The following is a 23,901-nucleotide window of genomic DNA, read 5'->3' as shown; positions in this document are numbered from 1 at the left end:
TTAGGAAGTTTAGTCAAAACTTAGAATTAACCCCTAAATGCCCCCAAATATCACACTTTATTTATAAAGACTAAACCCAGACCTGCGCTGCTTCTCTTTCTTGTAGCTGCTCTACGATCTCTGCCATGGTGGACCTCTTGTCTCTGTGGAAAAATACCTACTGTTCACATCACAATTGATTCAACTCCCAAAACTGACTACAATAACATTCACTTCTTTTCTGCATAAATATCCACATCCAGATTAAAATGCACTGCAGTACTCAAAGTCTCACCCTCCTGCTGAGCGTCTGTCCGATTGCTCCTTCCCTGTGTCGTGCTCACTGGATTCCTGTCTCTCCAGCCGGTGCCTGTCCCTCTCTCTCCGCCGGCCCTCGTGGCCCCCGTGACCTTCTTGTTCGCTGGAAGTTTGCCTCTCCAACGTCCGTCTCTCCCGCCTCCCAGCGTGTTCCCTCCACACCTCTTGAGGCAGCTCATCCCTGCGCGCCTGGATTAGCTGCTCGCTGGACAGCTGCCGTTCTATCCTGTGGTGATAAGTGTGTGTCTGGCCCTGAGGCTCAGCGTGGCCCAAAGGGTCAGTCCTGGATCCTCGAGTCCCTCTGGTGGGCTCGCTGTGCAGACGCTCCCGGCTCGGCTCCTGAAGCACCACCTCGGCCATCACTGCTACCTCTGCTCTCTCTGTCCCCATCATCATATCTCTCTCCCTCCCCCGCTCTCTTGCCTTCTCCAGCCGGCTGGCCACAATCAGAGGCGTCACAGCATCATCTAAGTGTTTGATTTTGGGTTGCCGGAGATACGGGGAGGATTTTGCCTCAATTTCCCTCGCCGCTTGTGCCGGATGCAGGTGACTCATCACCTTTGCTGTCTGTTCCCTTGCTGTGCTGGCACTTTCTCGTGCCTGGTTGGCTGACACTAGCATCGCTGCTGTGGCTATAGATGCAATCGAGGATGCAGCCGGGCGGCCTAGACCTGCAGCCACACCCACTACGCCTCCATCCCGGACATCCAGAGTGTTTCGGTAGCTGGAGCCGTTCATCACAGGGGTGTAGTTGGCGACTGTTGATCCCAGGCGCCGAGTTGCAGATGACGGAGAAGGCGTTGGGGTGGCTGGCGAGGGAGATGGAGGAGAGCTGGCTTCGTTCTGTTCATATATAGTCTGCCTCATGACGGGGGAGACTGGGAGGCGGGGGAGAGTGGGTGGACTATGTGAGGCATCTTGGGGATCCAGGAAGACTTTACGACCCAGGAGGGGAGTTGGGGGCAGTTTACTTTGCTCTGCTTTTAGCTTTTCTACCTGCAGAAAGAAAACAGAACCAAGTCTTCATCAACAATTTGAGCATGTTTGGAACGTGCTACTGATTTTGTCTAAACTGAGGACATATTTGCACAGTGAGGATGATGATAATACCGTGGTGAGCCGCCGCAGTGAGCTGAATCGCTCTTCCCAGGTGGCAGCTGCTTTGCGGAAGGCTTCATGTCGACGAATCAGCTGTTCCACCTCATCTACGCTCCCTCCAAGCTCGTTGCTGTTGATAAACGGCTCCTGAGCAGTCAGCCATGCCTCTGCCACCACCGCCTCCTGGGCGAACTGGTGAACCTCCAACACTGCAAACAGGACAAATAAGAACATTAAAAAAAAAGAGAAAAAGCATCTTAATTTACTTCTAAATGCCAGATTCCTGCACATCCCTGTCTTTTTCACTTTTTAAGCCATTGCATCCACTCACATTGCTGCAGGACTTCCCAGTGCTTGTCCCACTTCTCAGACAGCTCACGCTCCTTAGCGATCACTTTGTCCAGCTTCTCTTTGATCTGAGAATAAAGATATCACAATTACATCATGGGTCTGTTTAGCTCTAGGGATGCTCAGAAAAAATTGAAATATTATAAGGAATCAATTCCTTCTCAAACATAAAATATAAAACATTTCTTAACATGGATCTCTAAAGTTTTCTGTCATGCATATACTGTCACATGGGTGCAGTGAGATCAGTGTAATCATTAAGAGGAAAAAGCTCAGGCTTCATTTTGTTTTCCACACTTAGTTTCATTGTATAGCAGGCACATCCTTGCTGGTCAAACCTTCTGTTTGCAAGAGGCAGCCAATTAGAACAATTTTTCCTTAAAGGGGGAGGAGCTATAACAGAGATACAGGATGAATTGAGAAGCTGCACCAAGCCCCAGCACGAAAAACAAGGGTGATTTTAGTGAATCATGTAAAGCCCCTCTAATAGAGCCTAAAGCTAGCAATATGACTCTGCAGAGGAGGCTAATTGACTCGTGAGCCCACTCAACCAGAGTCTTCAAAGTTATAAACAAACTGAGGTTCAGATATGCGTGTTTAAATTGGACTTAAAGTGACAGTCGTTATCATGTTTACTCATCTCACCTCTTCAGCTGCAGGGTTTCTAGCCGCCAGCAGGGTTTTTCCCATTTCAATACACTCCAGGATGCTCTGACTGCGAGCTTCTACTTCACTCTTAAGACTCTGGTGATAGTTCATCAGCACCTCTACCGAGGACACGTCCCTGCAGGAACCACACAGAACCTGAACTCACTGAAGACTTTCACTATGCCCACGAATGCTGACTATCACATGTTATTATAATGAACCATAAAAAGCAAAAGGATATTTCATATGTACATTTTTTAAAAAGAAAATAAACGAGTTTGATCGTAAACAGTGCATGTGGTGAACAGATATTGCCATTTGCATATGTAGAAGGTATTGTAGATACCTGGGCTTCTCTCCTGTCCCTATCTGACAGATGATCGAGTCCATCCACATGATCTGATCTCGGACCATGCCGAAGAACCTCAGCTTGTCCGTCTCTGTGGTGATCTGCACACGACACTCTTCGCAGGACGTTAGCAGCTCTTTCCAGCACTGCATCACTTCGTGCTCACGGCACGCGATGGCTTCGACCTTCTCGCCAGCGTACACCGTCCTCAGCTGGGCTGCGCTCTCTTGCAGCTGACGCACCTGGCAGAGCGTGAAGGGAAGCTTTAGTAAACAGCTCAACTGAACAGGGAAGAAACAGAATCGGAAAAAAGGAAAGAGAGAGTTTGTTTTCCGAGTGACGCACGAAACACAGCTGCCAAGACAGCTGTGTTTCGTCAGGGCCAAGTGGTACAGGCTCTGTCACCCGAGTAGGCACAGAACATCTGTGCTTTTGCATCTTTCTTGAGTAAAATGTAGCACTGTTCCTGCTGCCCAGGTGCACAACAGAGACTAGATCAAGCTAAATTAAATGCAGAGTAAGAAGATGGTGTTGCCATGAAAATGGCAGACTCACAAAGAACTAAAAACTTTACTATCCAATGAAATAGATTTTATGTCAATTTGATTTAATATAAACAAATTCACATAATTTAGTTCAGTTCAGTGTTTTCTATTGGTTATAAAGATGCATTAAAGTCTATAATTTCTGGATTCAGTTTCTGATATACTGATATTCTTTACTTTTTAAATCCACATGGGGGCACTGCACCAATTAGGATTACTCAGTTAGCCAGGTAACTTCTAAAACAGCATGCAAAAAATGATTTACACTTTTGTAATCAATATTAAAAGTCAATGCTAATGATTAATTAATTATTTTTTTCAAATTCCAGATGTTATTCCTTTCACATTTAAACTGTTTGCAGTCAGTAGCACAACTGTCACGGGCTGCCGGGGCAGACCATGTGGAGAGAGTAGAGGCAGACAGAGGCGAGGAGACAAAATCTGGACATAACGAAAAGCAAGCCTTTATTTAGGGCTGAAAACTCACGAAAATACAACAAGGCTTGAACATAACCTGGGAAACTATGACTCTCACTGTGACTTTATACTATGACGAGACAAGATAACAACTATGACTTGACTGGGAAACTGTGACAACGGGTAGGGAAGGTAACACAGACGATGCGACAATGAACAAAGGGAGACAGAGGACTTTAATACACACATGAGGTGATCAGGGGAAGAGGAGACACACGAGGACACAGTTGACTAGAATGAGACATAATGACAAAGGGGAGAGTAAAACTAAACGTAAGGAACCAAGAACACAAGACTCTTTCAAAATAAAACAGGAAACATGTGGACATGACATGAGCAACATGAAAACACACAGACAGAAAATACATGACACAGGAAATTGGGACAGACTCATAACTAAGGACCTAAACTATACTGCAACTCAAGACAATAACAAAGCTAAGACTTAACAGAATTTCAGAATTTCATGAACAGAGCACAATGTAAACATAAGAAAACAATACAAAAATAAGACAAAACGCTGGTTCAGAGACCCAGCCCCTCACAGCTACTTGCCATATTGCATCTGTTATGGAATTACAAATAAAAAAATCACTAAATAAGTTTCTATAAAGATTCCTGCAGACCAAATATAGATAATATCAATCGTCTTCCTTTAAGTCTCCTTTAATTTTTCCTTAAATGAAGATTAGAGGAGGTTCTGCTGATCGATGTGCAGCTGTACCTGTGTGACAAGCAGCTGAATGTCCTGCTCGAAGGTGTGCAGGAGTCTCTGCAGGGTGCTGGTGTTGGAAGTGCTGCCCTGCCGAGCCCGAACCTCAGGCAACCTTCGATGTTTGTCATCAATCTGGGCTAAAACCTGAAAAAAGGCAGTGGAGACATTTTGCCTGTTTGTAGGAAAAATAGGATAAATATAGAGAATAAATGTGGTGCAGCTTTGGGGAAAGTGTAACCAGAGACTTTATGTACCTACCACGACACCACCAACTTGTTTTAGATTCATCCGAGTCAGAAATCACAACATTTGGATGAGAGCGTGGCATGCTGAGAAATGCTAAAGTTCTGCACACATAACACCTTTTGCAAGGCTGAAACAGTGATTGTGTTGCTTAAATAAAAAGGGCAGAAATGCTCTATCGGCACCTGATTTACATTTTTTCTATTTTCTTTCTTTTTCAAGCTGTTCTCATCACGAAGGCCGATGTACACTGTGGTGACCCAACAAAAAAGAAGATAAAAGTGTGAAATTAAATTAAATGGATCTGCTCTTTATCATATCCTGCATTATATGTGTGTGTGTGTCCTTTCGTTTAATTTGTAGGCCGTCTCGGCTTTGCTCCTCTTACCTCTCTGCAGTCGAAGAAGAACTTGTGCAGCTGGTGTGAAGCAGCGAGCATCTGACCGCGAGTCTCCATGAGCTCCAGCAGGTCGGCCCAGGCTTCGTTCACTCCGTCCTTCCATTCGGCGATGGTGGCTGCTTCTGAGTGGCCGTAGTCGATGAGCTCATCCACCATCTGATTGACGGCTGTCACTCGCTCCTGGCCCACGCTGCCCGTTTCTGACGCAAACTCTGTAAACTTCTCCTGTAAGACCTGGAAGTGTGGCAGGTTCTTTACTGTTATTCACCAAAAAATCATTATTCTTTGTACGTTTTATTTACTGCAGCAAATCGATCTGCTAATTTTAATGCATTCATTCATTCAGTAGTCATACAAGTCCTATTAAAGAACATAATTAGACATTACAATCAAATGAGATTTGAGATTTTACTTGTAATATTTAAATTTCAGGTAATAAAATCTGTTACCTGAATCTATTATTCATGTGCAGATGCCATCTGTCGACACACTTACTGTGACATGCTCATAGTCTTGACCCAGTTCAGGCGAGCTGGCGACCACCTCCCTCTGAGCGATCCACTGCTCCAACTCATCCACCTCCCTGTTGAGCTGGTACAGCCAGTACTGCTGCTCCAGACGGCTCTTCCTCTCCTCCACCAGGTCCTTCAGAGACACGTACAGACGGTCTATCTGTGACTGACGCTTGCTGATCTGTTCGCTGTGGGAGAGAGGAGGAAGAGTGTAAGGTAAGGCACAAAAAAGCTCGAGAGACAGACATCCCTTCTACTTTCACGATTAGGATTTAAACTTTCCTTTCGGATTATTTATGGATCAGGATCTCGCCATCAGTTAGTGCTTCCCCACTCTCCTCTTTTTCTTTCCCCACGTGGTTTTATTCCATTACTGCAAGTCATTAACGTCTACTTTCTGCTGATTGTGTTCTGTCTTTTCTCTGCTTTCCTCTCACACCTCCACACGGTGGCAGCAGACGACTGCCCCCGAGCCTCCTCCTTCCTGTTACAACAGAAATCTTTCTCCCCTTCATCAGAGACGATCGTTTTAAGGTTGGTTTTCTTTCTCAAGTTTCTTTACCTCACAAAGCTCTTGTTGTGAAATACTGCTATAAAAATACAACTGAAGTGAATGATGAAAAACCTTTTATAATCCAGAGATTCGGTGCTTTTCTGTATTTAAGATGTTGTGACAGAAATTTCTGTCAGATTTTGTGCACGTGTTTAACTCCTCACCAGTCTGGATGTCCCATCTCCAGCAGCTGCCGGCACTGCTGTGAAAGCAGGCCGATGGTCTCAGCGTAGTCTTCGATGGTCTGTTCTAGGACCAAATGCTTCTTCAGCAGCTGCAGCGTGCTCTGCTCGTCCTGGCAGGAGGAGGAAGCGACACACAAAAAATGACACTTTAATTGCAGTATACACACACACAGAATAAAACTGCATGTAAAAAATCCTGCTCACATTAGGGTCCAACAAACACAGTATCACATATTCATATGACAATCGCATATTCTGCATAGAACTGTATGTGTAAGACGGCTCCTGTGATTTTAAAGAGTTTTTTTTTACTTCAATAATAAATATTTCAGACAAATTTTACCTTTCCCTTCTCCTCATTCATCATGTGCAACTCCTGCTCACTCAGCCAGGCCTCGACCTCGGCTGTATCGAAGTAGTACTGCTGGGCCTGGTACATGGCATCCAGGACCAGCTGCCTCCTCTCAGTCTCGGCCCAAAGCAGAGCCCACAGCTGGGACAGCTGGTCGTGACCTGCCCTGATGCAGTCTGCCTCAGGGCTGCGTATGGAGCCAATGATCCCCGCCCTCTCCAGAACATCATCAATTCTGCTCCTGTGGCTCTGCAGCTCCCTCTGAAGATTCTACAGCACAGGCAGAAAGAGCTATTTAGATGTTGAGAGTGTAAACGGATGGATCAGAACTCAGAGGCTGGACATTATCTTTATCACAAGTCATCAGTTATTTAGTGACTTGAGCTCTGAGTTTAAAGCTTTAGGGTGCAGGGGGGTCTATCGTGAAGAGGAACGGGACCTCTGTTAAGGTTTCAGGCTAAGGCTGCAGTTTAATTAGCGGCTATTCAGGTTTTCTTACCTGGTTCTTCTTCATTAGCTGCTGGACAGCCTGCAGAGTAGAGCCGTGCTCCTGAGACATGGCCATCGGGAGGCGTTCCTGGACCCACAACTTCAACCGCAATGGTATGAGGAAAAGAAATGAATGTTTGTACATGTATGAATATGTGAACATGCATGTCCACACCTCATGTACAGATTAAAGAGAAGCCTGGTATATTTCGCCTCAATTACAAATAGATAAAAAAGTAACAATAACAAAATGACAACATGCAATAACACGACTCCTGTGCTTTGTGTAGTGAGTGTGAAGTGGTTGTGTTGTCAGCTCACAATCTCATCCTCCAGGTCTCGTCCAACTTGATGAACTTCCTTGGACGCCAGCAGGATGCGTCGCCTCTCCTTCAGCGGCTCGATCAAACGCACCATCCTGGCCTCCACGGCGGCCTGTCGCTCCGCAACCGTCTCCTTGACCTGCGTCTGCTGCGGGATGGAGGATGCCTGCACCTGAAGCTGCCCTACCTCCTGATACCATTCCTCCATCTGGGTCTCCAGGGTCTGAGGAGGAGGAAGAGGAGAGGGTGAGTGTAGTTACCGGGCAGAAGAAGCAGGAGAGAGGAGACAAGAGAAACTGGATGGAAGAAACATGTGAGAGAAGATAAAAATGACATGAGTGAGATGAAGAGTGTGGCAGAAAACAGAAAGTTTACATGATTTTAGTTTTTTCACTTAAATATAGTTGTTTTATTCCCTGCAATACTGATTTTATTTAACTTTTTAACTTACCATGTCAAAGTTTATAAAACATCTTTTTAAAAACTGTAATAAATTCAGTAGATTTATATGTATTAAGCAACAGATGGCTAAGATGAGACTGAGGAAAACCCAAAACAGCACAAGAACAGGTGGTTAACAGACATGAAGTGTAGTGAAGGTTACTGTACCCCTTGCCAGGATGGATGCTGGGTAGTGGAGTTATGATGATGTGGTAAAGCAGTGCTAATGGCGGCCTGTTAAAGGAAGCTGTAAGCGGCATGCTGTGGGAGAGGAGAGTGAGAGATGTCTGGTGAAATGATGAAGCAATGAACGGATGAATCTGTGCGTCAGCCCGGGTCGAACCTGCTGTATAAACGAGTTCCCGCTTTGCCCAAACCACCACAGCTGGAGGGCAAATTGAGAGTTACATCCCAAGATCACACGTTTACTGGCAGATGTAATACAAGTGAGCCCAAATTTGGATTCTTTTATTGAGGTGACAGACCAAAAAAAGAAATTAATGCATATTCATCAAACTAGTAACCCAGCTGTTTAAGAAGCTCAGGCTCCAGACTTTTCTAAACGCTCAGTTTTCTTTCACTCTTGGTTTTGTATGAGAGGGAATATCTCTAATATGGTTAACAGGTTGCTGCACCCATTTGCAGCTCCTTTCCTAAAGAGAGGGGAAAGGAGCTACAACAGTTTTTCTTCAGCGAGTAGATGAACTTCACCCAGGCCCAGTGTAAGATAAAGGAGGACACATGCAAAGCTTTAACCTTGATCTGATGAACGTTCACCAATTTGTTCTCTATGCAAACTGTCATGCATGCAACAGGCTTTTTTTTTTTACTAGATCTATCAACGAGTCCACAAATCTTGACAAAGAGGTCAAAGATTTTAGGTTTTTAGGAATAATTTTAGATTCACATCTTAAATTTGACAAGCATGTAAAGAAGATTTCTAAGACGGTCAAGGCTAATCTGAATGGTTTTAAGTTAATTCGTCACTATATACCCACTTCAGCAGCTCAGTTATTTATGCATTCTATGATATTTTCGCATTTTTCATATTGTATGACAGTTTGGACCCAAGCAGCACCATCTACAATTCAGCCAGTGGTATCATTATATAATCAAACCTTAAAAATAATGGATAAAAAATCGGTTCGGTGGCATCATTGTCACATTTTACAGAAATATAACTTACTTAGTTTTAAGAGTTTTAATCATTGGTGTTAAATTAGTTTGTAAATGTATAAATAGGATGGCCCCAGAGTGTCTCAATAGATACATTCAGAGACAAGACAGTAATCGTGTTACTAGGAGTAAAGGGAACGGCAACTGCAAGATATTATATCGCAGATCTACATTCGGTCAGTCAGCTTTTTCTATAAAGGCTGCCATCTGTGGAACACACTTCCAACCGATATCAAACTGATTACAGACATTAGATCCTTTACATTGAAGGTTAAAGTGTGGTTAAAGGGAAACCAAAGTTGTAGTCATTTTAATTTTATTTTAAATTGTCTATCAATTGTAATTGTATTTATGATGTAATTTGGTTTTATGAAAATGTATGTTTTATTGTAATATGTATTTATTTAGATTGTAAGCCCAACAAGGGACAATTGCTGAAAATTAGCAGTAGCTATAAACTTATGTGCGGTACATCAGTCTTATGTCTTGAACTATGTTTAACTGCACTGTCCCTTTTAAATAAATACATTCAATTCAAATGCAAATAAAAAAATGAGTCCAGTGCTGTAACAGAGACCCGTAAACTGTCTGACTTGCACAAATCTATTTATTTGCAGTGCTTTTGCAATGTTCGAAATATCACCTGGGTCCTGATTCATTGACCAAGCGTTTTGGTTTCTTGGGTTTTGTTTATTATTAATGATCCCCGTGGCGATGCTTAGGTTGTTTATTTTTTGCGTACAGCTTGTGTTCCACTGGTCGGGTCTTCTCTATTGGTTATCATGCCTGTGCTCAGCCTGTTTTATTTTGGTAGTCTCACGTCTCTTGTTCCCAGTATTAAGCTCCAATAAACACTGATCATGATTAGTGTGTCTCCACTCTGGCCAAATCGCCCTTCAGTGTATTGTATTGTATTCTATGTATCGTATTATGTGCTGTTTTAGTCTCCTCTTGTGCTTTGTCGAGTGGTCCCTCATCCCTTGTTCCATGTTCCTGAACTTCTAATGTTTCTGGACATTTATATCCTGCTCTTTATTTTGGATTCTTCTAGACTTTAGCTTTTGCATCAACAGCATTAAAAGCTGATGGTTTGAGGCTAGTACCTCTGTCCTGCAACTCACTTCTCACACAGCGACACATGACCAGAGTAATTTCACTTTCTTCATGGTAAACCGCGTGTGGACGCCTGCTGCAACACTGGATCTGTTTGTCTCTCTGAAGCAAACAGCTACAGTGATACTAGTACTAATAAACGTAACAGGGGTCAACTGAACATTGAAACTTACTAAAGTTAGAGTATATTGTGCTTACAAATAAATAAGCACTAGCTGCATCCACTCACAGATGCCATGTTTATGAATAAGCACAGATTACTATTTTTACTCAATAAAACATCACAGTTTTCCCACTACAGAGGGCTTATCTCTCACTCTGACAGAATTATACATGAACCAGATGTCTAGTGTTTAAAATGAAGATAAATGAAGATCAATTATTACCTTAATGCTAGTGTTTGCCATAAGTAAATTATAACAAAATAACCAAATACGCGACAAACACAGATTGAGTCCAATAAGTCACAAACAATCAGCCTTTAACCAGGCAGAACAACCAGCATGATACTGGCAGCTATATGTGAACATATTAAAAACTTGTCACCGTCTGTATTTGTTGTATTTGTAAAATGATCTTGGGATGAGACTTGTGTTAAAGCTCACCTGGTTTGCACGAACACTGGGGTGCAAAATGCCGCAGCTCGTCTTTTAACTGGCACTCGAAAGTTTGAGCACATTTCCCCTGTTTTAGCTTCACTTCACTGGCTGCCCGTTTCTTTTAGGATTCATTTTAAAATTCTTTTATTTGCTTTTAAAGCTCTCCATGGCCTCGCTCCATCTTATCTCTCTGAGCTGCTACAGCCTTATACACCCACCCGCTCTCTCAGGTCAGCTGATCAGCTGCTCCTGCATGTACCCAGGACTGGGCGTAAACTTAGAGGTGATCGTGCTTTTGCTGTAGCAGCTCCAAAACTGTGGAACGAGCTTCCTTTAGAGATCAGACAGGCCAGTTCTTTATCTGTTTTTAAGTCACTCTTGAAAACCCACCTCTTTACCCTGGCCTTTGACACCATGTGAGATGTTGGTTTTTATTTTTATTTTTATTTTTTATTTTAGTTGTTTTTAGGTGATTCGATGCTGTTTTATCTTGTTTTTGTTTTAATATAGGGCTGTTTTAATTTTATGTTTTATGTGTTTTATTTATTTATTTTGCTGTTTTCTGTTATTCTATTGTTTTAACTTATTTTCTGTACAGCATTTTGTTCCTGTGCTGGGTATTTTAAAGTGCTTTATAAATAAAATTGGATTGGATTGGATTGGAACACTGACGGCTTACGTTGTGTCCAAAAACCATCAACGCAAATTAAAGATTAATGCTGGCGCGAACTTATGAGAAGCTGACTTTGCTGAAATGAGATGGAAAGCAAACAGAAAGCTGTGCAGGCGCAGCGAGAAATGTTGCTGTTAGTCATTTTCAAACACGAGGTTTTGTTTGAATATTAATGAGCTGAGGCCATCTCTGTGTAGCGACAACAACGTAAACAGTGATTCACTCTGAGATGGTTCAACATGCAAGGAAGCAAAGATGCAGAATTACGTTAACAGTTTAGGGCAAAACTGGGCTAAAACTACGGAAAAACTGAGAAAAAACCCACAAACTCCCCAAAAAAATCCACCCAAGAATACAGTTATATAAGGATAAACCTCAGTTAATTTACCAGATGTGCTTTTCTGTTCATTTACAGTTAAATATCTATTATTATCAGGTTAAAATTCAATAAAAGTCTAAACTCTGGAAACCAAGAACTCACTACCTGACAGATGAAACAGAAAAAGCATCTTTGTGCAAAGAAATCATAACTTAAACCACTTCAGAGGTTAGAGGAACGCATCTGTGGGTGAAATGGCTGCAGCAATGTGCCAAAAACCACTTGAATGTTACGTACGTGCAGTTTTTTGAGCTGCTTGTTGACGGTGGTCAGGTCCTGTCCCTGGTCGACGTAGGCCAGTTGACCCTCGAGCTGGCCCAGTCTCTGGTCGAGGCTTTCGTAACTCTGCACCAGCAGGTCGGCCTTGTTGGCTTCAAAAAGCTGGCGGGCTTTTGCCTGAGTGGTGCTCTCCAGATCCTGCCAGCACTCCCTGATCTCCTCCAGCTTCTTCCGCACCACCGGGCTCAGCTCCGGCTTCTCCTGGATCAGTTGCTGGCCCTCCTGGATGGACAGGAAATGAGGGGGAACACAGAGGGAGACGGGGGAGAAAATTAAGACCTTTTATGTCTTAATGCGAAAGGATTATTCATTAACATACCGAAAATGTATAATTAGCCCAGAGTACACGTAGATCAGAGGCAAATGTGCAAATAGAACATTTACTACTGAAAACAAAAGGCAATTAAGCTACAAAATGACACTTCATAATCACAAAAGCATTAAAAACACACAACCTATTATGATAATAAGGCCATTATGTAGTTTAATTAACACATCAATCAGCGAATCGACATCTCTAAATAGCACCTGGGGAGTACCAACATGAACGTAAAATCTCTGAGAATATATCGCTTTCATGCAGATCGCTTTGTCTGCACCGCTTTGCAAATTTTATTTAAGCAAAAATCTAAAACGTTTATGGAGATTGAACTCATAAATCTAAATCTAAAATTTAATGTCAAGCGGACATTAAAATAGGGGTCAATTTCTCTATTTGTAATAAAAATAATTATTGATCTCTAATCCACTTTTCACAATAAAAGCATGGTTGAAAATCTGTGCAGTGTAGGATATCAATGACGTTGTACATAAATAAACGAAACTATGAACCTAAAGCATTGAAAATGAAAAACTCATTAGTATACCAATTTAGTATTCAACCACCAGAAAATTAAATAGTAACAATTTTAAATATTTTTAATAGAAATATCAAACTCGTTAGCGTCTTAACTCTTAATTTCATACATTTCTAGCTGTTTCTGGGTTTTATAAGTCATTTTTGGAAGCTTTGGACAGACATTTAGAGACTGCACAATAAATTGAGAAAATACTAGTAAACAACAAAATAATAATCAGAATCTTTACATGGAGATGTGACGTAATAACGTGTAAAAAATAATATATAAAATACAAAACATATAAAAAATGAAGCAGGTATAAATTTATAAATGTGTTTCATCGCATTTACAAGTCTTCCTGTGTTTGTATATTGATTTTGTGGAAATGTTGTAGGACGTGTGTGTGTGTGTGTGTGTGTGTGTGTGTGTGTGTGTGTAAAGAGATTAAACCTCCTCCTACTAAAATACCTCATAAATTACCCCACACGTCCCTTCCCCCATCTCTCTCGCCTTTTCATATTTCTGCCCCTTTTGTACCTCATCCCATTCAGAACCATTACACACACACACACACACACACACACACACACACTGTATGAATATCAATTAGATGGGGGAGGGATTTCACTGAGGAGGCGAAATGAAAAAAGTCTGGGAGCAGGTGAACATGAGGTGCTGGTTTGTGTGTTTATTAGAAAGAAAGGGACCTAAAAACATCCCCCAATACGAACAAAGAACAAAGGATTTCCTATAAACAAACATAGAAAAGCATTAAAAATCTAAGGAATTAACTGTGGGCCAAACTTCCACAGACTTTAAATTATTTGATGTACACTGGAATTAAAATTCCAGCTTAACTGTGAAAAACAACAAACTGCCACGCTCGTAGGTTGCCAACTTGTCTTTATCAAAAAAAATAAAAATAAAATAATACTTGGTAATGTGTAGCTTTTCTTTGCATCTCAGGTTCTTGGTCAAAAGTTACGGACTGAAGCCTGCTACAAAAACTCCTTTGACCGCTACGGATAATCTCCCTCTTTATAACAACGTAATAACAAATATACAGGGGGTGAATACTTTTATAACTTAATCATTTGTATTCTTTTAGTTACATTAAAGATTACGCTTTATCTGACTAAAACTATGGCTTGCTGTGTGACACAGACCATCCACAAAGCTCTTGCTTTAGTCACTAATTAGCTGATATGTGCATATGTGTGTTGGATGCAGTTTGCTAACATTAGCAGATAACTTTGATGAACAATATATGGTAAATTCTGTATAAAAAATTAACATGGCAGTGGCTAAATTGCTAATGTTGAAGCTTCAAAATGCACAGTCCAAAACCAAAAGTTGACATCAAAACGTGTCTATCCTCAGATCATATCTGAAGTCCTTTCAGGTTCCTCTGAGGACCACAAACATGGGTGAAAACCGCACCTGTTGGAGGCGCTAGGCAAAATATGAGACAACCATAGCCTGTAAGGTTCATGTCCAGTTTGAATTAAAAGAATAAGTAAAAAGGGTAAATCGTAAAGATGTGAAAATGTGCAAAACTTTATTTTAGATTTGATTTTACTGTGCAACAGAAACTTTTTTTTTTTGAGTTGTCTGACCTATTTTTCTGAAGAAAAGACTAAATTTTCCACCATTTGGTTCTGGGTGGGTGGTACTTTTCAGACTGCCTCGAATTTTCACCAGGATGCTAAAGTATCCTTGAGCAGTGACTCATCATCCACAGAGGACAACATCCTGTCTCACTCACTCGAGTTATCATAAAATCTGCAGACATACAGAGCTGCATCATGACTGGAAACTGGAGCCCAGTGATGAGATAAGACAGCTTCCGGTCCAGACACCGAGATAAGCAGGGCAGTTACGGTAACCTACGGCAACACCGAGGTGTAAATGTGAGTGAGAGTAGGTCATAACCCTTTTAACCCTTTTTACTTATTCTTTTAATGAGTGGCCAGACTTCCTTCTAGAACTAAGGAGGATGGCAGACAGTAAACTGTAGTGCATATGGTACTCTATATCTGCCGTATACACACCATATCTGCAACTGCTAACTTAATTGCCACTATCTGGGTACAAATAGAGAGGTGAGAAGAAAAAGAAGCAAATATCTTCACACAATCCTGCACTGTTTTTACATCAACACACACAAACACAAAGAAGGAGAAGTGGAATTATAAGCAGACAGACCACTTTCCGATCCTTTCCACTGCTAGCGCGCTACGTTAGCGTTCATTCTTGTGTGGTGTCCCTCCGGCTGCTGGTGCGTGCCATCCTCTGCGGTGAGTGGGAGGGTTTGTGTGGGCTCGAGCAGCTTCACCCACTAGCTCAGAGCTGCTACTCCACACTACTCATACTGTGTAAACTGAGTCTGCAGTTCAGAGAGGAGCACAGTATTCCACAGCGCATACAGACAGCATGACAACATCCCACGGCAAGCGGGGAAATCTGTGTGAGCCCCACCCCGTACACTGAGCTTAGAGTACCTTTACAAGATGGGTCAACTCACTGTAGAAATACTCAGCCTGTGAAATCAGTTGTATAATGTATCATTAGATCAGATTACAGATGCCAACAGGAAATAAAGCATTAACCTTTTTTTGGAGACTTCACGTTAGGATACTGTTGCACTGATGCTAACTATTACTTCTCCCTTTAAGTGAACACCCTTGCTATCAAAAATAATTATTTATTTCAGTAAATAAAATTATAAAATAGTTGTTTTTTTAGGAAATATTCCATTACTGAAGGCCGATTAAAACCCCTCAGTCACAGTTAGAGTTAAATCATCTGTTACGCAGCAGCTGCCTGCAGTCTGAGTCAGAACCGTCAGGATATTTTTATTCTGAAAGGACAGAAATATGTTGCTTATCGTTTTCTTCTTCTTCTTCAGTATTTGCAGTAGTGATTATGGTGCGTCAATATTTAGCATAGAGAGTGCAATCTCCATAAACACTATTAACAAATATAACATGCCAGCAGGGAGCGTGACAATGAATTATTTAACGTGGAACGTTATTATTGTGCCGTGGGGCTTCAGACTCAAATACACAGTGGTACTGCTCCATGTGGGAGGGCCAGTTCAGCAGTGACCAAAGCTGCCAATGCACTGGAAGCTGCCACACAATGTTCATACATAACTCCCCTCCACAGCCCACAGTGTGTCTTTTTCACACTGAACATAAAACGTGGAGATAATTAGGCACTAATATAAAATACAATGACACTATCGGTTGGTTTTCCTCCTGTGCTGTTCAGCTCTTTCAGGTCACCACCCACCTCTGCTCCATCTGTTACAAAAAGGCTGAAAAAGGTGTTTAAATGGACATATTTCACTTCTCTTTCATGTCTACTCATCCATAATCTTAACTGCTTTTAAAGCTTAGGGTTGCAGGGCAGCTGGAGACCAACCCATCTTACATCGTATATAGTATATAGCATTACAAATGTTGATACTATTATTATACATAAGGTTTCAGATAATGAGGGTAGTGTATATACAAGTAATCCAGTCAAAGCCAGAAGCTCACTCTTCAGACTGCTTTAAGGAATTGTTTACTACTTTAAAAAAGACAGGGGCTCCATAAGATCCACGTATATGGTAAAAATAATTATTTCAAACTAGAGATGGACCAATCCGATATTACGTATCGGTCTGATACTGACCTAAATTACTGGATCGGATATCGGATATTAAATATCAAAAAAGCACCTCACAAAACTTGCGACACGGCGTAACTCGGCTCATAACCGTAGCACGCTGGAGCAGTATGCATCACGTGATAGAGCGGCTGTGGCATGCCAGACCTGTCGGTGGTCTGGTTGAGCATTTGGAGCCTCGCTACCAAACCGGCATTTCATCTCCGAGAAAGTTATCCCAGAGAGAAGTGAAGCAAGTGTGTAAGTTCATCTCTGAATGTTTGTAAAGCATTCCAGCGTTAAGCTTAACAACAGATATATGGAGCGACTGCCTCTCTCTCTCCCCCTCCCTCTCCTGCTGCTACTTCAGTCGTGAAACTGATTAATGATCAGCTGATCGGCTTTTCTGTCGCGAGTCCGTCTCTCTTCTTTGTTTATTGCTCACTTCTCACCAGAAAGAGGAAACCAGCGGCTGAACAACAGCAGCACGTTTAAGCTTGATAAGCTGTTGTGAGAATTTATTTATTAATACTTTCTACACCAGGATCTTTTTCTACGTAGCCGACGGCTGGTAACTGTGCAGGGGCGGATCTAGCAAGGTTTAGCCAGGGGGCCCGATAGGGCATGAACAGGGAAAAGGGGGCACAAAGACATACTTAAAAATGTCGAGCTTTTAATAAATAATTATCTGAATCTTACACCCAAAGTTTTAATCTGATGTAAAATGTATAGAAGTCCATTACTGTATATAGTGACTATTAAGTCTAATATACCCTAGTAAGCTAGTACTTTTTCCTTTGGGAAGGTACCATCTGTGCAGTCTGCAATTCTGTTGAAGAAGGATGTTGAATCTATTTAATTATTCTTGGAAAACAATTGATTTCTGTGCATTTTTATTCACACTACATCAAATTAAAGTTGATTACGTCGACTAAGCATCATGAGGTGGAGGGTGGTTCCCTATTTTTTTTTTTTTTGCTGGGAGTTGCAACCCTATTAGTTAGGTTGCTTAATATTTCTGCTAAGTACTCTTTAAAATCCCAGAATAGGGAGGATGGTGCAGGTTTAATTTTATTAGATTGATCAGTGTTGAACTATGAAATATTTTGGGTGCAGTGTATTTTTTGCATACAAGTATAACAGAATAGCTTTAGTGTTTTGTTTTTAAACTTGAGTTTGAACTTATACAAAATGCAGCAAGATATTAAAAAACAGTTTTATTGATTAAAAAACACACTATATCGAATTCATATCGGTATCGGCCGATATCCAAATTTATGATATCGGTATCGGTCATAAAAAAGTGGTATCGTGCCATCTCTATTTCAAGCTACAAGTCACTTTAAAAAGGAAAAATATCGCTTTAAATCTCCTCTTCTTTAACCTCCTAGGACCTGGATGTCCACATGTGGACGTCACATTTTGGGCTGTCTAGACCAAAATACTAAATTCTGCTCTACAGGGGCCTGATGTCCACTTACGAGGACATTATACTGTCACTATTCTACTGAAATGTTCTCATATGTGGATCTCATTTTTCTCAGAAACAAAAATCAGGTAACAAAAAAAATAAAAAAATAAAAAATTAAATCATCATGTAAAGTGAAGAAAAGCAGGAAGTACAGTCGTGCAGGACAGACAGGGAGAGTCTGATGGAGCACTGATGCTAACAGCAACAGATCGTCCTCATTCTGCTGTCTGGTGTGCGCTTCACAGCAGACATCTGCTCCCGAGCCCCCCCTCTGCCACTCTGTTGGTCAGTGGGTCTGTCACGCTCAGGCCACTGAAGCTACCGTGTCAATATTTACATGTAAAAAAAAAAATCTGCTCATCCAGCCAAATGGAACTGCTTGCTTCAATCCAGGTTGAAGTTTTCAGATTAATACGCAAATAAACTGTGGCTTTTTTTTTGCATTAAAATAATCTCAACTCTGGGTCAACTCTGACATAAGGTAAGAAACCAAAAACAGGGTCCAATGAATTCTAAAGTCTGAAAACATATTTATAATATTTGCTACGTGTCCACAGTCTTCAAGGAGATACAACTACAAATCAACATTACTTCTTCAAAAGAAATATCCAATGGCAGCGACCCGGGGTGATGGAAAGAATGTGATGGCTGGTATATATAATATGAAACTGAGGCACTGGTCATGTGATTTTTTGACACCTTGCACTTAAATGGAGACTGAAAGAATGAACAATTAGAAGAGACCTGCGTGACCGTCGCAGGGTTTCTGTAGGGTTTGCAGACTCATTTATTCATATCAACACATGATTCCACTACTCATGCTGTTGCTCATAAGAAAAGCTGAGGATAAAGGCAGCCTGCTCTGGGGCACTACATGTACTCACTCACACACGCACAAATGTCCACATACCATCCAGAAAATGCACAAATACAGAGAAAGAGGACGGCTGTTCTTCCATCTACCTTAAAAATGCCCCCATTTATTCCTCTGTGCTGCTGTAAAAGCGTCACTTTGACTTTAGGAAAAGAAGGACTTTATTCATCTGCTGAGTGCCCTGTTGGCTCGAGAGCATTAGAAAGCCAAAAGTGCTCCAGGATTAGGCAGGCACTTAAATTGTATGAACCTAATAAGACTTTACTCAGACTTTACTTGGGTTAGCTACCTGTGTTTCTTACATCCTGTATTTTGCTACAAATGTTAGCATTTTTGGTTTATCTTTGCAAACATCCACTTCATAAACAGGAGACGAGAGGAATTAGCAGGAGGCTGATTCAAACTGTTTTGTCTGATGAAAGTCTAACACAGAAACATTAAAAATAAATGCATTTTTTCCCATTTCAGTTACACAGCATGCAGGACTGTGTTTGCTATGTTTGTTCTCACTTAAAAATTAGCTAGCTTCAATCCTTCCTGTCTGCTGTTTTGGAGGTCTTGGAAGTCATTCAGCTACCTCTCCACAAGGTCTTTTGTTTTGTGGTCGGGTGGACTCCAGCTCCACCATCAAGGTCTAGAGCAGCTGACAGGAGCCCTTATTCTGCTTTAGAGATGTGATGTGAGCTGGAGGGCTGCTCCAACCACAGAGAATAGGTTTATGTGCTGCTGCAGAACGACGACTGTCTCTTGTTACTTATTGCTTATAGTATAAACATAAACTATGAGTAAGTCATTCAAGAAAACACCTTTGGCATGCACACAAAGATTCAGAGCCACAATAGTAGGATTTTAATCAGAAAATATAAATAATTCTTATGCATTACTGCTTTTAGACATTTCATATTTGAAAACTTAATTGGACAATTTTGCTGATTTAGGTTTACACCATCTGCTTGCTAGTTGACACAGAGCTGTCTTTGAAGGCTAGGAATATCAGGGTTGCAGTGCAGATAGTGCAGACAGACAGACCCTATGGCTTAGGAGCTCTGTAATGAGCACATATATAGAAAGACACCTACAACAGGTTCCCTGCAGAAATAAATGAAAAGAAGCTCCACATAGTGATTGTAGGGTCAACATCATCTATCCAGCTGGGCTCTATAATATGAAAACACCTATCTTATACTATCTTTCAGGTCTAGCACCTTCCTCAGCATTATTCTCTGTGTTCAGTTCAGTTCTGTGTGCTTTAATGGGAGCAGCATGGTCTGAACAGAGCATTTAAATATAACTGGAATAAAAATATATACTGTCAGATCTCCATCTTAGCTTAACATCTTGCTCTGAGTGCGAGGGCCTCATTGATGTTTTGCTGCACTTACCTACACACCTGCCTACACACACACAAACCTGCCCATACTCCCTCATTCACGCACACATTCTCTTATATACTGCAGCACCACAGGTCAGAGCTTAATGCAAACTGTATACTGTATGCAACTCTATATAGTATACAGTTTGCACTCGCATACAGTTATAGGGAACGTAAAAAGGTGCATCAATGGCAAGACAAAGTCGTATTTTTTGCACAGCTGGTAATTTGTTTATAAAACTTTTATAAAGCTGTACCGTACAAGCCACACAGATTGTTTTATTCTATGCATTTCAAGCATTCGAACCTAACAGGCAATTTTTAATCAATAACATGACTATCGTTACTTCCTCACACCCCCTGGACATCCTGGGGAGCATAACATAGTATGTCTTTGGACAGTTTGCACAGGAAGGTTCAAACCTAAAAACCTCTTGATATAACTGTCCGGGTTATATAACTGTGTCGCAGGCAAGACTCGGACCCAAATACAGGACATTTAATGCTGAACTCTTCCCAGACATACAAAAACACCAATGGTAGCTGAGAGAATTGAGAATTCAATCCAAGAACTAGGAAACTCCAGTGAAACATGGAAGGAGGTGTTAAGTCTAATTGTTGAATGTTGTCATTGTGTTTCTTAAATTTGTAAGGTCTAAGTTCAATCTATAGGATCAAGACATTTGTCTCTGACCACCTCTCCAGCCACTCTGTGCTGGGGGAGGTTTTATTGCAGATACTAGAAGATCTGTTTCTTGTGATGTTGCTTCCTGCTTTTATAGTCCTTTTGGTGAGCAGGAAGTCATGCATACAGAGACACATGCATACAGTGAGACACACACACATTCTTGCACATGCATACAGATGTTTACACATACACACACATAGTACCTTGTCTTAGAACCATTGGGGGGTTTTACAGAGGGAGGTGCTCTTGCTGTGATGTGTATTGTGTGAACTGTTTTCAGCAAGAGGAGGCCGTCGTCGGGGTGATTTTGCGGTAGGATTCAGAGTGCTTTCTGAGACACCGGCCGAGGCCTCCCTTGCTAGCAAGTAAAAGATGTTCGTCTTGTTTTTGTCGTTAACGAGAACAAGTTTCTAAACTAGCAGGGATGTGGAAACACAGACCCAACAGGAGGAATCACACAGGTCAATCGATAGCTATACACACAAGCCAGGTAACGATGGGAGAGGAAACAGGTGGGAAGACTGCTGACACTAATTGGGAAAATGAGACACAGGAAGTGAAATCTAACACAAATCACAGAACAGGGGTCAACCACCCGCCTCCAGCCCAAAGAAACTGATTCAGCCCACCTTAATTAGAGGGCAAAACAATATAAATGGATAATGGACAACATTTCCATCCTTCTGGTCTTATTCGTTGTATTCTTTTAGTCTTTTAGCGCTCATTCTGAGTGCTTAGACCAGTTTGGTCTGCATGTCATTATCCACTTCTAACATCAACAGGACAGTGAAAACACAGAAGAAAACAGTCCAAAAAAGCACGCGAGCGTATCGAAAGTGGTTTCTCAATCCTGTAGCCACAATTAAACTTGACTCATAGAGAGAAGTGCACAACACACAAAACAAACCCTGTTTTGTTTTGTTTTTTCAGACCCTAAACACCACGACCATGATCATATATAAAATGTTTCTCAAGCTTTGGAGGCGAGTAGGCACTGTTTTATGCTTCAAACAGTGGATGCATCATGACCGGCATCACAGTGACTCAGTGGTTATCACTGTGTAGAGCCCTTCTCTGTGGAGTTTGCATATTCTCCCTGTGCTTGTGAAGCTTTGTCCAGTTTTGGATCATAGTTCTCCCAGATCCCCCCATTTATCATTATTACTATTTATAGAGTCATTAATTTCTTTATTATTATTACTACTACTAGTAGTGGTAGCACTAGTGGTGGTGGTATTATAATTACTGATGATATTGGTCCTATTATATTGTTGTAATTGTTTGAATTATATGTCTTAAATATCCACATAATGCACATTCACATACATACACATACAACTCACACATAATCTTCATTAAATATGCAATTATGTACAAATGTTTTGTTGCTGTTGTTATTAGTTTTGAGATTTTCAGCGCACATTTTGTCCTGTCATCTATTCCACAGTTTAAACAAAAAACTTTATCAGTGTACAGTTAAGAATGAGATTCAATATGCAACTTTTCTATACAATGAAATAAAAAGTGATATAAATGAAATGACAGAAGAGAATAGAAATATGCACTCTAAGAGAAAAACAGGGCACAGTGTGCATATAGTGCAAAAACGTTACTAAAATTGCTCAGGTTATGCAATATTACAGCTGCAGAGCAAGTCTGAAGTGTAGTTAAAACCACACTTAGTTATTTCTCCAACCATATAAAAACAATGCTTTCTGTGTCGACCCAGGACACAGTGAGATTCTTACTTCTGAGAGTTTTGCTTCATGGTCTAACGCAGCGGTCCCCAACCCCCGGGCTGCAAGAGTTGAGGCTCAGGTGTGAAATGTATGGTTTTTAGGGTTTTTATCGGTTTTCAGGGTTTTTATCGGTTTTCAGTGTTATTTTGTTATCGTTTTTATCGTTAACTCGGTTTTCCTGGGTCTTTTCACGTGTGTTATGAATAAATCTTCTTTTTTTCGGTACCGGTACTGGTTTTATTTTGTTGTATTTATCCGCGACACCTTAAAGGCTGATCCGTGAAAATATTGTCGGGCATAAACCGGTCTGTGGCGCAAAAAAGGTTGGGGACCGCTGGTCTAACGTATTTTTTTACATTTTATTCTTCCTTCAAAGGCCAAAGCCAGAACTGCGAGTGAGATATAACACAGGCTACTATTTGACTTTTCTTTGTTTTCTGGTATTTGCAATCTAATGCAATGGTGGATGATTAGTGATTTTTTATTTCTATTGTACTCTTGGTACATTCACCACAAACCAATCAGCTCCAGTCAGCCGTGATGTAACGTAGAGAGTGTGTGAAACTTGGTTCCAGCAGCAGACGCTCAGATTGCCATTCTTAACGAGTTAATGAGGCCAATTAACTGTCGAGGATAATAAGTGACGAGGACAGCATTCAAAAGCCCAGTGGGTTTTGGGCGAGCAACTGGGTGGGTTAAGAGGGTATTTTCACCGTGCATTCACACATCCCCCCCTCACGCTCACGCTCACACTGATAAGCACAATCTGCTGCAACTGAACCAAATCTCCACTAACAGCGAGCAGCCTCTGTTTTGGATCCATCACAGTGAAGCTACATCACAGACATTACAGAATGACTCGGCAGCTCTTTACAAACAGCACATCGTCTTAAAGTGCACAGATGGTAGTTACATCAATTCTGACCCTGTAAGCAGAAAGTCTCAGGTTTTATTTGCAGTCAGAAAGAAGAAACTTGCACTAGTAGCTCAACAAAACCATATTAGCACATCTGTGCTCTTTGATTCTGTTTAGTACACCCCTTTTGTCGTCAAGCTTTCACTTTTAATTG

General features: G+C 41.3%; 1 protein-coding gene across 2 annotated transcripts in view; it reads right to left on the bottom strand.

The window, feature by feature from the left end:
* The window catches only part of sptbn4b (spectrin, beta, non-erythrocytic 4b), a 120,026-nt gene that overhangs the window by 13,712 nt on the left and 82,413 nt on the right, over positions 1-23,901 (bottom strand). For both annotated transcript variants that reach the window (XM_087851208.1, XM_087851210.1), the window contains exons 26-39: positions 12,153-12,416; positions 7,533-7,757; positions 7,222-7,311; positions 6,714-6,992; positions 6,350-6,480; positions 5,616-5,820; positions 5,109-5,354; positions 4,487-4,621; positions 2,738-2,982; positions 2,389-2,527; positions 1,727-1,811; positions 1,408-1,604; positions 275-1,293; positions 83-143 (exon numbers count right to left, since the gene is read on the bottom strand). In XM_087851208.1, coding sequence (XP_087707334.1) covers positions 83-143; positions 275-1,293; positions 1,408-1,604; positions 1,727-1,811; positions 2,389-2,527; positions 2,738-2,982; positions 4,487-4,621; positions 5,109-5,354; positions 5,616-5,820; positions 6,350-6,480; positions 6,714-6,992; positions 7,222-7,311; positions 7,533-7,757; positions 12,153-12,416 — 3,321 coding nt within the window. The remainder of the gene's footprint in view (positions 1-82; positions 144-274; positions 1,294-1,407; positions 1,605-1,726; positions 1,812-2,388; positions 2,528-2,737; positions 2,983-4,486; positions 4,622-5,108; positions 5,355-5,615; positions 5,821-6,349; positions 6,481-6,713; positions 6,993-7,221; positions 7,312-7,532; positions 7,758-12,152; positions 12,417-23,901) is intronic.

The sequence above is a fragment of the Neolamprologus brichardi genome, chromosome 14 (assembly GCF_056152115.1).
Source record: "Neolamprologus brichardi isolate AB-2024 chromosome 14, ASM5615211v1, whole genome shotgun sequence".
NCBI classification, from domain to species: Eukaryota; Metazoa; Chordata; class Actinopteri; order Cichliformes; family Cichlidae; genus Neolamprologus; species Neolamprologus brichardi.
This window is presented reverse-complemented; position numbering and strand designations above follow the sequence as displayed.